Source organism: Elgaria multicarinata, chromosome 1, assembly GCF_023053635.1.
Source record: "Elgaria multicarinata webbii isolate HBS135686 ecotype San Diego chromosome 1, rElgMul1.1.pri, whole genome shotgun sequence".
In the NCBI taxonomy this organism is placed as follows: domain Eukaryota; kingdom Metazoa; phylum Chordata; class Lepidosauria; order Squamata; family Anguidae; genus Elgaria; species Elgaria multicarinata.
Genome location: NC_086171.1, coordinates 125,486,381 through 125,503,421, shown reverse-complemented (window position 1 = coordinate 125,503,421; position 17,041 = coordinate 125,486,381). Strand labels below are relative to the sequence as shown.

At 41.8% G+C, this 17,041-nt stretch overlaps 1 protein-coding gene across 1 annotated transcript in view; it reads left to right on the top strand.

Moving 5' to 3' along the window:
- Window positions 1-13,908, top strand: part of LOC134403086 (very-long-chain 3-oxoacyl-CoA reductase-like) — an 80,950-nt gene extending 67,042 nt beyond the window's left edge. The window contains exons 3-5 of the mRNA XM_063133211.1: window positions 13,008-13,470; window positions 13,593-13,614; window positions 13,713-13,908. Coding sequence (XP_062989281.1) covers window positions 13,008-13,470; window positions 13,593-13,614; window positions 13,713-13,908 — 681 coding nt within the window. The remainder of the gene's footprint in view (window positions 1-13,007; window positions 13,471-13,592; window positions 13,615-13,712) is intronic.
- The last annotated feature ends 3,133 nt before the right edge of the window (window positions 13,909-17,041 follow it).

The window sequence follows — 17,041 nt, the reverse complement described above, 5'->3', positions numbered from 1 at the left end:
CGTGTCCTGCACTCTGGGAGGATCGAGAAGAGATCCTGGCCCTCCTCTGTGTGACAACCTTTTAAGTATTTGAAGAGTGCTATCATGTCTCCCCTCAATCTTCTCTTCTCCAGGCTAAACATGCCCAGTTCTTTCAGTCTCTCTTCATAGGGCTTTGTTTCTAGACCTCTGATCATCCTGGTTGCCCTCTTCTGAACACGCTCCAGCTTGTCTGCATCCTTCTTGAATTGTGGAGCCCAGAACTGGACGCAATACTCTAGATGAGGCCTAACCAGGGCCGAATAGAGAGGAACCAGTACCTCACGTGATTTGGAAGCTATACTTCTATTAATGCAGCCCAAAATAGCATTTGCCTTTCTTGCAGCCATATCGCACTGTTGGCTCATATTCAGCTTGTGATCTACAACAATTCCAAGATCCTTCTCGTTTGTAGTATTGCTGAGCCAAGTGTCCCCCATCTTGTAACTGTGCATTTGGTTTCTATTCCCTAAATGTAGAACTTGGCATTTATCCCTATTAAATTTCATTCTGTTGTTTTCAGCCCAGCACTCCAGCCTATCAAGATCACTTTGAAGTTTGTTTCTGTCTTCCAGGGTATTAGCTATCCCACCCAATTTTGTGTCATCTGCAAATTTGATCAGCGTTCCCTGCACCTCCTCGTCCAAATCATTAATAAAAATGTTGAAGAGCACTGGGCCCAGGACTGATCCCTGCGGCACCCCACTCGTTGCCTCTCCCCAGTTTGAGAAGGTTCCATTGATAAGTACTCTTTGAGTCCGATTCTGTAGCCAACTGTGGATCCACCTAATAGTTGTTCCATCTAGCCCACTTTTAGCTAGTTTGTTAATCAGAATGTCATGTGGTACTTTGTCAAAAGCTTTGCTGAAGTCAAGATATATGACGTCTACAGCATTCCCACAGTCCACAAGGGAGGTTATCCTATCAAAAAATGAGATCAAATTAGTCTGACAGGATTTGTTCCTGACAAATCCATGTTGGCTTCTAGTAATCACTGCATTGATTTCAAGGTGTTTACAGATTGACTTCTTTATAATCTGCTCCAGAATTTTCCCAGGGATGGATGTCAGACTGACTGGTCTGTAGTTCCCAGGTTCCTCCTTTTTGCCCTTTTTGAAGATAGGGACAACGTTAGCCCTCCTCCAGTCGTCTGGCACCTCACCTGTCTTCCATGATTTTGCAAAGATAATAGACAAAGGTTCTGAGAGTTCTTCCGCTAGCTCCTTCATTACTCTTGGATGCAGTTCATCGGGCCCTGGAGATTTGAACTCATTCAAGGAAATTAGGTGTTCTTTGACCATTTGTTTATCAATCTCAAACTGCAATCCTGCCCCCTCAACTTCTGCTTCACTTTTTCCAGGGGGGTCATAGACCCGCTTTTGGGAGAAGACTGAGGCAAAGTAGGAATTGAGCACTTCAGCCTTTTCTTTGTCATCTGTTATCAATTTGCCATCCTCATTAAGCAGTTGAACCACCATTTCTTTCCTCTGTCTTTTACTACTCACGTATCTGAAGAAAGCCTTTTTATTGCTTTTAGCATCCCTCGCTAATCTCAGCTCATTCACAGCTTTAGCCTTCCTGACGCCATTTCGGCACTTCTGCGCCACTTGTCTGTACTCTTCTTTTGTAGCCTGGCCTTCCTTCCACTTCCTATATGTATCCCTTTTTGTTTTCAGGTCATCTCTAAGCTTTTTGTGGAGCCACATTGGTTTCCTCTGTTGTCTTCTATCCTTTCTCCTTGTTGGAATTGTTTGTAACTGTGCCTTTAAAATTTCATTTTTTAGATACTCCCACCCATCCTGCACTCCTTTTCTCTTTAGGCTCCCTTGCCACGGGACCTTACTTATTATAGTTCTGAGTTTATTAAAATCAGCTTTCCTAAAATCCAGAGTACGTGTATGGCTACGCTCGACTTTTGTCTCCTTCATAATCAAGAATTCAAGTATGACGTGGTCACTTTCCCCCAGAGTTCCCGTAACTGCCACTTTATCCACTAAGTCGTCCCTATTGGTCAATAACAAGTCAAGGATTGCCGATCCTCTAGTTCCTTCCACCACTTTCTGTAGGAGAAAGTTATCACCCATACATGTCAGGAATTTCTTGGAAGGGCCGCTTTTGGCAGTAATGGTCTCCCAACAGATATCAGGGTAATTGAAGTCCCCCAGATAATAGAATAGTTGTTCTATTTGGTATGATGTGGCCTATTTCATCATATTAAATGGGTTTCCTGTAGTTCTTAATTAGCCAATCACATTCCTGGGGGGCATGTTTATGTAATTTCCGCGCCCGAAGTTGGAGCCATTTTTTTCTTTCAAGCCTCTTTTGTGCAGACAGTTTTAGTTTCACTTTTGGGAGGCTGCTGGTTGGATCATTTGTAAGTGAAGGATTCTCGGAGAGAAGAAGAAATGGGAGGGGAATTGGCAGACGGGGAAAAAGAACAAACGGATTTCTTTTCTTAGTGTGGCCAAAAGGAATGCATTCCCACGGAAAGAGAAAAGTAAGTAAACGTTTTAAAAACTGCTACGTTTTAAATCATTCAAAAACAAACGTTCAATGACTGTAAAAACAACGTTTCATATACTAGTGTAGATCCCCTCCATGTCTAATTCCATGCAGCTCTCTACCTAATTTCATGTGGGGTGACACAGAGGGGGAGAGAGCAATGCAATCCTGCAGCGCTGCAAACTCTGCCCACATTTGGCTCATGCTCCACCTACCATCAGTTCTGGCTCTGCCCACCATTGGCTGTTACAACAACAGTTTATTGCAGTCAATAGACCATTCCAGCAAATTAGCTGTTATTCACTGGCCCTTTGTAAGAAAAAAAGGATTCCCAACTCTGATCTAGACGTATAAACATGTGTTTTATTTTATAGAAGAAGAGAAATGCACATATGAAGTGAAGGCTTCTAGAACATTTTGTTAGCTAGTCACTAACCATCAAGGGAATGCTTACGCTTCAGCTATTTCAAATTCCTACAAATAAGGCATTCTGGTGTAGGAAATGGCATCCAGCACACATAGAGATCTCCAAATGTGACAATTGCAACCATGTATTTTGTAGTATCCTGTCTGTAACTTCCCAGCACTTGTATAATATAATTTGTAAATGCAGCAAAATACATAAATGTATAATTGTCACATGCAACATGTTTAATCTGATGTACGCACAAATTCACACACAGCTGTGTTATTCATGTATCAGCTTTGTAATGACAGAAACAACCTCTGAAAGAAGCTGGTTGCTTTCAGAGATGGTTGTGTATGTCTCTATGAAAAACTACGCTTTTTTAAAAGAAGAAGAAGAAATACACCTTATTTTATCTGACAAACATTCTTAAGCATGGCATGGATTTCTTTTCTTTTCTTTTTAAACCCTCCACTATTCAAAAGAGCAGCAAGTCTAAAGATCAAGACTTGCTTCTGATGTGTAAATTTCTATCATTGATCTGCTTTTATGTACTGTTTGCTATTCATGACATAAACGACTTATCTGCAGGGGAAGGCTTTGAACGGAAGTATTTTTGTACATTACAACACTTCCTTGATCTCTTATATAATGTATGAAGAGGAAAAACCAGCATGATTCAGCATGATTATACAATGATTCAGAAGAAGGGCAGTTAGTGAAGGGTTTCTGGTACAGGTTTAATATGATGCCCACTATATGGCAGGATCTACACAACTGCTTATAACGGTTTATAATGGTTATGACAACTGTTCAGGCCCAGGACACATTACATATACAGTTTTCATACCGTTTTAAAAGTGTCATATCCTGCTTGGTGTAGATCGGCCCTAGGTCTTAAGTCACTGCAGCTCTGGACATGCACTTGGTGTGCCAAAGTTTCTAGTCTTCTGTATAGGTGGTATTCTTCACCAGAGCTAAATTGTAGTGATGGCCTCCAATTTGGATGGGTTTGGATACATTTCTGGAGGAGAAGGGTATCAATGGCTACTCGTCCTGATGCCTATGTGCTACCTCCAGTTGCTGGGGAACATAGGTAGGAAGGTGCTGTTGCAACGTGTCCTGCTTGTGGATCCTGGTTGGCAGCTGATTGGTTGCTGTGTGAACAGAGTGCTGGACTAGATGGACCCTTGGCCTGTTCCAATATGGCTTTCTTATGTTCTTAAACAGGAAGTGCTTTTTTGTAGGGTTGATCTTAAGTAATGCGCTTAAGCAAATATTGTAGCAGTTATAACTTTCCACACATACCTTTTAAATTGCATTATCATCATGAAGGACATCCTACATTATATTTCAGGATGCCCTGTCTTTCCCACTGTTCTCAACAATCACTAACAGATATGGCCTGGTATAAGAACTGGACCAATTGATGCTAGCATTTCACATGATATTTTCAAATTACAGAAGGGGTAAGGGGAAGCCTCACTGTTTTATGGGGTGTCAAAATGTGATGAGCTTTCTACCCATTACATCATCATCATCATCATCGTCATCATCATTTATTTCTTACCTGCCTCTCCACTTGGATCAAGGCGGGGAACAACAGTGAATATAAAACACATAAAAACTGATTAAAAACATAGTATACATGATTAAAACATCCTTAAAACATCCTAAAAACATTCTAAAATTTCACTGGATAGGCCTGCTGGAATAGGTCATTCTTTATTGCTTTTTTAAATGCTAAAAGACTGTCAAGTTGATGAATCTCCCCCGGCAGGCCATTCCACAGTCTGGGAAAGGCAGAAGAGAAGGTCCTCTGGGTAATACCTGTCAGCCTAGTGTTGGCTGACTGAAGTAGATTCTTCCCAGAGGACCTGAGTGTGCGGGGCAGATTGTATGGGAGAAGGCGATCCCGCAGGTAACCTGGACCCAAACCGTGTAGGGCTTTAAAGGTGATAACCAACACTTTATACTTCGCCCAGAAACTAATTGGCAGCTAGTGAAGAGATTTTAAAACTGGTCTAGGTATTGTTGCTCAAAGGAAACTGAAGACAACGAGGTTATATAGCTTAGTTTCAAATGAATGAAACAGCCGGACCTATAAAATTCTGCATAAAAACAAACACAATAACTAGACAGGTTGAAGCATTTTTCACTTCACTTGGTGCTTCTCCTCATGTAATCTAGAGATTTTGTCACTGATTTTAAGGGCAATTACAGTGATCTTATTTTGGAAACCCTCAGAAAAGCAAGACGGGGAGGAATCAATCATTTCCCAGTTCAGGAAGAGAGACAAACAGCGGAATCCTCCAGTGTAGTTGATATACAAGATAATCTTGCACCATCAGCATTTCAGTGAGTAGTTGGCAGCACACAAGATCTTTTGCTTCCTTTGAGGTTTTCTCCAAACCTGGCTGTGAGGAATAGAAGATGCTGTTATAGCAGGGAACTTGCAGTGACTCTGTTTTTTTAATTTGCTCCTCATGGAGTGCATGCACACACACACACACACAGACACACAACCTATTCAAATAACTTCTTGAAACCAACTCTTGTTCCTGTCTACACTGGCACAGGTAAATGGGTGCGTGGTGTGGCCAAGGACCACACTTACCTAAATCTGGGATTCAGATCACTGAATCCCAGCTCTATGCTGCTATTATTAATGACTACTTTAAATTTATAGCCTTAACCTTCCTAAATGCTCAGGGCAGGCAATAAAACATATGGATGAATAAATGAATGTATCAAAAGGCAGGAAAGAAAGAATTCGGGCACAACCATGACCAAATAAAATGCCATCATATTAAAAGCCCTTACCTTCTACTAACCTATCCTCCAGCTCCCCCCACCCCAGTGACTGAGTTGTTATAGGTTATATCTACTCTATGAACTACAAATGGTGGCATTTTATTTGGTCTTGGTTGTGCCTGGATTGTTTCCCCAAAGAATCTTGGACATTTTTGTTGGGTGAAGGTGCTAAAAACTCTCTGACAGAGAATCCTTGTGGCTCTTGAACCAGTTTAAGATGCTAACGTAACGTCTGGATTATGTGAATACCAAATTCCAAGCATCTTTATCTGGTGCAAATGCACCTTAACTATTTTGTTGTGTCCATCATGTCCCATTTTAAGGAGTAGATGTACAAATGTCCCATTTTCAGGATTACTTTTATAGTAAGGGTATCTTGGATTACATATGTAACAAATTTCAGCTTTCTGTGTGGAAGCACCACTACCACAATTATAATACCTCTGTCCAATGATGATGATGATGATGATGATGATGATGATGATGATGATGATTTATTGCATTTCTACTGCCCCATAGCTGAAGCTCTCTGGGTGGTTTACGAAGATCAAAACCCATTAAAAACACATTATACAAAGTGTAAAACTATTTACATAAAAACATCAACATCAACATCTACCCTGTGTAGAAATATTGTAGTTTTATTTATAGAGATATTGCTAAAATTATAATTTGTCTTGTTTACTGTGCCTAAGTTTTCTGACACATGTTGTGCTACAATAGTTTATATGCAGCTCAGGTGAGACACAACAGGTGTGACACAAATGTGTACAACAGGTACAAATGGGTAAATAAGTAAATATCCTCTGTCTTGGGACAAGGAAATTATTGAGGATAGAGGAGGCTAGGCCTTGTTTGATTGAGTTTGTGCCATGAGATGATTATGCAGGCTGACGGAAAAATAAGGGAGAAGCTTCTAGTACAATACTAAAGCCAACCTAAAGCCTCAAGGGAATACTCACAGGGATATAAGTTGGAGTGGATTTGCCTGTTTATAATCTGGTCTGTCAGATATGACATGCGGCTTCCCAGCTGCTTCGAGTTCAGTGTTTGCTCTTTCTAGGATGTGTGTGTGTGTGTGTGTCCTTTTTGCTCTCTTTTTTATCCACAGTTTTCCATTTAATGGAATTTGGTTTCTTTTAGATCACAGTCTTCTTCTATAAAGAATCTCTCTTTCCTCTGCTTGAAATGGTGTATGCAACAAAGTAAATGCAAGAAATTCCATTCTGAGGTAAAACTCACATTAGAGTCGTAGGCCTTAGCTAGACCTACCTGTTATCCTGCGATGGAGGAGGGAAGATCTCACATTATGTTTAACATGAGATCCCTCCTTTGTTTACATGCAACGCATGATGACCTCAGAAGGAGAGGCGTTGTGCCCGCCATTTTTTGGGGGGGGATTAAAGGACCAGCAGCTCATGAACGCTCGTGCACAAAAGGTAAGTACTTTTTAAAATTTAAATTACTTTCCTCACTCTCCGCACCCTACCCCCGATGGGCGCAGAGCTCCTGAGGAGCGCTTCCGGCTCCTCGCGAGGAATCGCGCAGAGCCGGGTCAATCCGTGGCACCCGGTCACACGTTCTGCGGTCTTGGGCTCAGCCTGGGACCATGGAAAAACTGGGGCCAAGGGAAGGGTTATATCCCTGAGCAAGGGAGGGATCATCCTTCCGGGATCCCCTGTGTGTCATATGGACACATAGGGACGATCTCGGGGATTACCCCATCTAGCTATGGCCCATCTAGCTATGGCCAGACTCAACCAATTAAGCCATATATGACTTTCAGTAGTGGGGTAAACAGATGTGCAGCAAGGCCTGGGTGACCTGGCTTTATTTATTTAGACAGTTATTACATTTATATTTTGCCTTTCTTCCCTCATGGAACTTACAGTGGGACTTACAGGGTTCCTAATGCAGTTTCTCATCCAGGCATTGACTAAGCCCAGACCTGCTTAGCTTCAGTAAGATAGCTGCCTTATGTGCCCTCAGACTAGCTCTTTTTTCATTTCTGCTTTTTATAGAATCACAGAGCTGCAAGGTCATTGCTTAAATATCTCCATTTTCATACTAGCTACACATTCTAGATTCTCTCAGACATTTCTTCTGAACAGGAGCCTCCACATTCATACTGATGGAGATAATGTGACTAATATATTATAGAAGTAGCACCAGTTATTTTGTTTATCTGGCTAATTTTACCTGGCCTTATTCAGCCTTTTGTTGCAAGACTATTTGCAATCACCAATTTGAAGCCTTCCAACATTTACAGACAATTCTTTTTTATATATATCAACAATTTCATATTCTTCATAACACACTATTCTGTGTTGTAAAGAACGTGAAAAATACAATTGGTTTCTAATACAGTATTTAATAAAAGAGGTTCATTCATTTAAAACCAAAACAAAAGCTTCAGGTCTCTTTTTCTATTCACTCTTATGTAACATGTTAGCTTTGTCATTAATGTATCATCCCATTAGTTCTCAAACCATTCATCCATTCATGGACCTTTTTGTCCCTCTAATAGCTAGATATTGCAATCTCACACATTCATTAATTTTTTTTTTAAAAAAAATTGTGAACCGCTCAGAGAGCTCCGGCTATTGGGCGGGATAGAAATGTAATAAATAAATAAATAAATAAATTAAACACCGATTCTTAATAACTACTATGTTGCTGCTATTTCTTCTTGTTTTAATATTATTTCCAGGTAATTCTTCATTTTGAGATTGCAATTTTTATATTTTACTGTGAATCTCCTTTAAGTGAGCTGACGGATGTTTAAAATAAATAAATGAAAATGACTTCTGTTGTAATTATCAACAAACTGGAACTTGAAAATAATGCATATCCTTTGGTTCATTAAAAGTGACACCTTTTCATTATACACTGATATTTGCAATAATATTTTCTTCACCTGACAGGCAAAGACGTATTTTTCCTCAACTTCATCACACACACACTGACTTCCTCGCTTTTACTTTCATGAAAATAAATTCAACCTTCCCTAGCTACATTTCTTTACCTACCTTCAGGCAAGATCTTACATTTGCACCTCTCTGGAGAGCTTAAAAAGCTACACAAAACCATAATGAATTCGAGTAATGTTTAAATACATTTGATCAGATGACAGTATTTATCTTTAGATTCAATGAATTATTGACAAGTACTTTGTCCACGGCTGAGGTGAAGCTCAGTCAGAAAGTGTAATGAGACAAATGTTGAGATATCAGAATGCAGGACCCTGGAAAAAGTCATGCCATGAACCATGAGCAGGAGCAAGTCATTGCAGATTCCACCCATGCTAATTATGAGAAGCCTGATTAAGTGGACAGAAATAAAGTGCGTATGGGCAAAATTCCTGGTAGCAGTTTGGGAGGGGGGATTTTCATTAGGAAATTGGTGTGTAGGAACATTTTAATCCCCTCCCCCAGGAATGATTGGATTTCTTCCCCTTGCCTCCATCTCCATGGCTGTAATTAAACACTTTAAAAAGAAGTGGGAGATCTGATCACAGAGCACTTGATGCCAAGTCTAGTTTAGCCCTCCCTTGGTCAGAGAAGCCAAATGGGTTGGACAGGCTGACATGCTTCAACAATGGCCACAGCAAAACCAAGCCTATATGCTCCTGTGCAGGTCCTGAAGACATGACTGGGCCTTCCCAGTATCATGAGTGCTTCCTTAGAGGGCCTAAGTGCTTGCACTCCTGCAGCACTCTGTGACCTCCTTCCAGATCCCCCCCCCAATATCTCCATCAAATGGGGTGGGTGAGTGTGTTTGGTCTGTGGGGTGCTTGATTACAAAGGAGGACTCCTTAAGAGGAAATAACTCCATATGAGTAGGACTCTTGCCAGAAGGCTATAATGAACTACAGCTGAGCCCTGGGTGGGGCTGAGGAGGCTCTGACAATAAAAGCCTTCAGTTCCAGACTAGACAGTTCTGGAAACAATGCCATTTCTTCAGCTCCTTGTGCCTAACACCATGTTTCCCTTACCTTAACTCATGTTTGGACCTTGTTATATCAATTTTGGACTTCTGCCTAATGCAGTCTCTGGATTATGATTAGACTTGCCTGCTATCCTGTGCACTTGACCTTGGCCACACTCCTGATTTACCTCTTGACAATCCCTGTTTGCCAGTAAAAATCCCTGTTTGCTCTAGGCTTGTTTAATTGAACTCCTCCATTGCAATTAACTGTACATGTATGGCATTGTCCTTTTCAGCTCCTTGCTATGCAGATTGGTTGTTTAGCTCCTTTCTATGCAAATTGGCTACACTGCTGCTGAAGAAGAGCCTTGCAGCTTCAGACCAAACGTGCATCTAATCCAGGTTCCTGTTTCCCACAGTGGCCAACCAGATGCCTCATGAGAAGTCCACAAGCAGGACAGGAAGGCAATAGCCCTCTCCTGCTGTTGCTCCCCAACAAGTGGTACTCAGTCTTATGCTCCTCTGGTAGACCTAGAGGCTCTTTATAGACACATGACTAGAAGTCATTGAAAGACATCTCCCTTGAAATTTGTCTAACCCTCTTTCAAAGCTATCTAAACTGGTGGCCATCTGGTGACAGCGAATGCCATAAACTGATTATATGTTGTGTGAAGGAGTGCTTTCTTTGGTCTGCCATGGATCTCCTGCTTTGACGTCGGATGACTCAAAGTTCTAATACACTGACAAAGGAAGAAAAACTTTTCTCTACGGTTATTATGGCCTGTATTCGAGTCTAGAGATGGTGAATTCTCTTTAGGGATCATATTCCTGTCTGACTAATTGAGCCATGAAATAATCTCACCTCAGTCTTGAACTAATTTGGTGGCTTTAGCCAAGCCGCTACACTTTCAGCCTCTGCTCAGGCCAAGGTCTTCCCACCAAATCTTTCTAGTGTTCCGCCAGTCTCCGATGAATAATAAATTACAACGATGGCAAATTTCTCCCTTCAGTGGGCCATGCCTTTCAGTTTAATATGGCTGTGTGTTCGGGTTGCCATATGCAATATTAATAGCTTATTTTACGTAACAGTGCACCTGATTTTTTTTAGGGCTACGTGGGGGGAAAAAGAGTGTCAATGGGAAATTAGTGTGAGTAAAGGCACAGGAAAAACTGACTAAGGGGTTTGGGGAATGGCTCTAGAGGCATCAGTGTAAATTATTACTCCATAAAAGAGCTGTTAGTTTCTACTGCCACTTTGCACTTGTTCAGAGCCGTACTAATCAGAAGACAATTTCAGAAAACTGTCCTGCCCCTAGTTTTTATGAGGCATTTCCCTGTTCATTGCTCCTGCTGTGAACATGAACAGCATGCCAATAGATATCACTGCGCTCAAAAATTTAAATAATAAATGACTGGACTAGAGAAGAGCAGCACGTTCAGCAGGGCAGTGTGTGCCTGGGAGAGTGGTGGGGTGCATGGGTGGGTCTAGCCAGTTGTAGCCACTCTGCCTTCGGTTCGTCAAAGTAGATTGGGCACTGAGCCAAATGACCTCTGAATCCCAGGATCCCAAATTGCCAAAGGCTGAAAAATCTGGTCTCATTTCCTTCTGTCCCTACAGTTTCACTGCAGTGTGTATGAGATGGATTCATTCCTAGCCAGGATTTCAGAAAACACTCAGCAATTGCATAGGTTCTTCATCTCAGGAGTTGGTTTTTTTTTGCCAGATTAGTAAAACAGAGGGAAGGCAATGTGCCTGTTTGCATTCTCTTCCCCTCCTTATTGTTTTATTATGATTTTATTAGAATGTAAGCCTATGCGGCAGGGTCTTGCTATTTACTGTTTTACTCTGTACAGCACCATGTACATTGATGGTGCTATATAAATAATAATAATAATAATAATAATAATAATAATAATAATAATAGCTCAGGAGGGGTGCGCATGCATTTTGCATGCAAAAAGGCCCAGGTCCAGTCCCCGGCATTTCTGGGTAGGGCTGGGGCTGTCTGAAAATCTGGAGAGCTTCTGCCCATCAGTGTTGAGAAGACCTGGTTAGATTGGCCAATGGTTCCTGTGTTCCTTATTCCGGGAAGAAGAAATAGGAAATGGTATGACTGTGTGCCTGGCAGGAGTACAGCTTTCTAGTTTTTGGCCAGGGACAGCCCAAGACATTTTGCTGCCTGAAGCAAAGAACAACATTCCTCCCATTTTTAATACAAAAGCCGACTGCACTGGCAGTTGAATTTATTTTCAGCTCTGGCGATGGGACAGCATCCTTCACCGTACGTGAGGCAGTTGGTTTGCTTAAGGGGTGCAGGGCAGGCCATGTGCCACATAACTCTTTCCTCCAACACCTTGCCACCACCCGCCAGCATTTATCACCTGAGGCAGCCACTTCACTCTGACTAACGGTAGGGCTGGCCCTGCTGGTTCTCACTGCATGTTCATCACTTAGTACAGTAACTACTTGTTTCAGTTGCTGCTGTCCTTATTGTTCTCCCAGTGGGACCATTCCAGTGGAAGCCAGGAGGACTCAGTCTTGCCGTGCCTGTCACCCTCATCATTGTAGTCGCAGTGTTGGCAATGCTATGGAGGCCTCTGAGGCCTTAGCTAGACCAGCGGTTATCCCGGGCTAATAGCCGGGATCGCCCCTGTGCGTCCAGATGTGCATCCCTCCCTGGCCCCGGGATGCAGCCCTACCATTTGTCCGCAGTTTTTCACGCAGTCTTGGGCTGAGCCTGAGACCGCGAGCGTGTGGCCCATTTCCGCAGCTTTTCTTAACTCCACGTGATTACTCGCGTGGAGCCGGGAGCCGCGCATGGGGTGCAGCACTCCTCAAGAGAGTTGTGCTCATCAGGGCTAGGGTGGGGGGGAACGGGGAAATCATTTTTTTTTAAAAAAAAACCCCTGCCTTTATTTGCTCGAGCGCTCGTGCACAGGCGGCCCTTTAAAAAATAAAAAATGCATTATCTAAGGGGAGTGGAAAACCACCTCCAGAAGAAACAATGAGATTTTGGAAACAAGAATAGATCCCGGGGTGGGGGGGTGCACTTTATGTTATGGGATGATGTTAAAATATTAAATTAGAAATGTTGTAAGGTTATTCAATTCTATGTATTATGATTTTAATTTGTAATTTTTGTTTGTTTTTTGTTTGTTTTATTACTGTATTGATGTATGTTAAAGTTTAATAAAATTTATTTTTTTAAAAAAAAAAATGGCGGGCGCAACGCCTCTCTTCTTGAGGTCGTCATGCCTTACTTGTAAACGAGGGCGAGATCTCACATTATTCACAACGCGAGGTCTCCTTCCTCTCCCCTGGATTTTCAGTTAGGTCTAGCAAAGGCCTGAGTCATTTTTATCCTCGTACACTGGCCTGTTCTATTGGGTCGGAGTACTGAGCGTCACTTACTTGGTTTACCTGTCTCTTAGCTATGTAGTGCATGCCCTCCGCATGTGGGTGCTGGGCAACCCGATGGCAGTGGGCCTGCGCTTGGGTGCCTGGGCAGTTGTCATGGGAGCTACTGATGGAATTGGAAAGGCTTATGAAGAAGAGTTAGCCAGACGTGGAATGAAGGTGGTTCTTATCAGCAGATCTCAGGAAAAACTGGATCAGGTTGCCAGTGAAATAAGGGAGAGGTTCAAGGTGGAAACAAAAACTGTTACTTCTGATTTTGGAGACCGAGTTCGTATTTACCAAAACATAAAAGCAAGCCTGGAAGGCCTTGAGATTGGTATCCTAGTAAACAATGTGATGGTTTCATATTCTTATCCTGAATACTTCCTTGAGATCTCTGACATAGGCCTGAGCTAGACCTAAGGTTTATCCTGGGATCGTCCCTGCCTGCTCCCGGGATATTCTGTGTGTCATTTACATGAACAGGGATGACCCCGGGATAAACCTTAGGTCTAGCTAAGGCCATAGATAAAACAATTGACAACATAGTAATTTTTGTGAACCGCCCAGAGAGCTTCGGCTATTGGGAGGTATAAAAATGTAATTAATAAATAAATAAATAAATAAATAAATAAATAAATAAATAAATAACATTAACATCATATCTGTGTGCAAGATGACACAATTGGTGCTGCCCAGCATGCTGGAGAGGTCCAAAGGAGTTATAGTGAATGTTTCCTCTTTTGCGGGGCTTCAACCATCTCCATTTCTCACTCTATATTTGTTAACCAAGGCTTTTGTGGATTTTCTCTCTCAATGTATTGTCCCCCCAACACATTCCTAAATGGAATGCAAGGGACATTGGCTTTCTCAAACTTTAGCTGTGGAGTTGGACATCAAGGGAATTTCCCCCACTCTTCCCTGTTGTGTTTTGGTCTTGATTAGTTAGCTCCCTTCCAAAGTATTGGTGCAAACAGCTTCACAGATGAAGACTATCCAATCCCTAACTATGCATGGCTGTTGCACATGACATGCCAGCAATGTCTGGAGCACTGGCCACCAAGGCAGCGCCATTATTATTATTATTATTATTATTATTGCTGATATGGTGGATCAAAATGGATGGGCCAAAGAGGAAGAGAAGTTGGCAGTGCACCAGATCTTTCAGTCCCTTGTTAAGAGCGAGGATGCAACTATTTCACATTTTACACAACAGTCACATTTGGGGGCCATGGATTTTGTCCACCACATTTTAAATTTTGCTGGGAGAAACCCCAGTGTGAACACCCATGTTGCTGTGGCAAACTCATATGCTATGTAAAATGTGAAGCAGTTCCAAGAATGATAGATTTATAGCAGTGGAGACTGATGGCTCCTATGTCAGTGGGGTGTGAATCTACTCTGGGTTTCAGTCAGAACTAGTCAGAACTCAAAAGGAGCTATTTAATGTTCAATGCTCCTTTAGAGTTCTGACTGGTTCTGGCTGAAACTCAGAGCAGATTCACTGCCCCACTGACATATCAGCCACCAGCCGCCACTGGTTGTACATCTGGAATGTTACCTCAGTAGAGTTATGACTGCCATTCGCCTTTCTCCAGGCTTGAGGCATATTGGCTGTTTTTCATTTTGGAGGCTTCAACCCCACAATAATCTTTGGAGGTGTCTAACCCATAATAATTAACTGGGTTCAGCCGACTCGTCGTTTGTTGCGTTTCTTCTGTCGAAGCTATCGCGCAAATAGGATAATAATCTGGAGACCTGTCAAGTTCATAATGCTGATAAGAATCAAGAAAATAAACAAACACAATCTTGTATTAGAAATATAGTTGAAATAGTACAACTTTGATGTCATTACCAGCACTTGACTGTATCTTAAAACTGTGACTGTGATATATGTATACTGTGTATTAGAAAGTATTTATTGTAAAAAGATAATTGTCTTATGAGTAAATTGTATGCACAGTTGCCATCTATGATTATGCAGGTGATGCATCAGGTATATTTGTAAATAAATAAAGTTAATAATCACTATTTATCCCTGTATATATATTGTGTAGTAGTGTGCCTTGGGCACTTCGGAACGTTAGATTATTTATACTACTGCCTTCCTTCTTTTTATATTTTGTTTGTTCTGTTTGCAACTATCAATCAGTGTCAGATAACAGGCTAAATGAGGAAAACGTTTGGCATATAATATGCTTAAGATGAACCACAGTTTGGCCTCTATGAACCATTTCATCTGTAAGTGAAATCTAAAAAGCAAGACTTTTCCATGCCTGTCTGACAGACTTTGCACTGTGTGTTTTGCATTTTTCAGCGATGCTCCCAAAAATCATTTCAACACATTATGGATTTTATTCTGATCCAATTCAGCCCTTTGGGGCCCTAATTGAGCAAAAGCTGTCAAATGTATAGCCCCAAACAAGTAATGTGTATTTTCAACTTTTTAAAACAACAACAACAACCCTTCACATACATAATTAATGGAGGGTTTCAGTGAAAGTTACTCATTACAGATGGCCATTCTGGCTAATAAGTTTACTAGGGTCATAGGCTATCAAAAAAGGGCTGCCTCATTGATTCATTCCAGATGGTAACCATCACAGCTCCTGGCCATGATCTCCCTCCCTCTGTCACTTTTCCTACTAAAACGGAGGTGTAGGGTCCACTGTTCTGTGCCTGCTCCGCCCGCACATTCAGTGTGGTGACAGAGGGACCCTGCACTATCTAGCAGGAAGAGGAATGTTGGAAATGCTCAAATATCGGCTTGATTTATTTATTAACAGAAACATGATGGTGTGAATACAACGCACAGACAGGGAGTTATTTTTCCTGTACAGGCTTGCATGAGGCTTTGCACAGAGCTTTGCTTTGCACGGAGCAATTTTAAAAATCTGAACAAATATCAGCACTTAGTATGTCTATCCTACATCAGGTACTTTCCTATTTTTCCCCCCACAGGTGAACATGCTCTCCTATGCTAGGTCGCAGCCTCGGAGGATCAACACACTTTTGCCATGCTTTATTTTAGTCGAGGTAAGGAAACACTTGAAGTGCATTTGTACAATTACCCATTTATGTGTTGTTGTTTTTAAAAGAAGCATGCTCAGATTGATCATTGAGCTTTTTGTGAGCTTAAAGAGTCATTCTTGTGTTGTTACAGAGTGGCTGTCTATTTTCTTGAAACCACTTTTCATAGCTATAAACGTTCCCATTCCTGCATTATCGTTGTTCCATTCTTTGAGAGCATGAGAAACAAGGGTGTTGTGCCCACTGGCAATTTTTCATGGGGGAATTGAGTTTAATGCTTTCTGAAGTGATTAAGTCGTATGGAAGCAAAATTACCACCGACAAAGAATGGTGCGATATGTAGAAGTACTCAGCATAATTTAATTGTATGTATGTTGTATGGCTCAATCCTGCCAGTTACAATATTAACAAATAAAGAAACTTTTATGAGTGAGTCAAAAGCAGCAACATCATATTTGAATGCAGTAAAATATTAATGTAGTAGACGTGATATGCAATACAGGAAACTTTTCATTTTTTTTTAAAAAAAAGTAGAAGCTGAATATTTGCAGTTTTTCTAGTTAAACATTGGTGTAGTGTTAAATTTTGAAGAGGGCTCATCATGACAGTTCCCATAGTCACCCACCCACAAGGAGAGTCCAAAATGCAGGCGTCAGTGTTCAGAGCCGGCCTTACCATGAAGCGGTAGGAAGCTGGTGCAGCAGGCAGCGCTCTGCCCCTGCAAAGGGTGTGCCACTTCTTGGTCCTGTCAGCTGCCTGCATGGTGGGGCAGCTAGCCAGCCATGCAGGCAGCTGGCAGGACCAAGAAGCAGCCGGTTGTTCATTCGCGCACTGTGATACACTTTCCCTCTCACTCCACCCCACTCCACTTGTGCACCACCCAACCCTGCCCGCCTTCCTGGCCTCGCCTGCTTGGCAGCTGGCTATCCAGCTGGCTTATTCTTCTT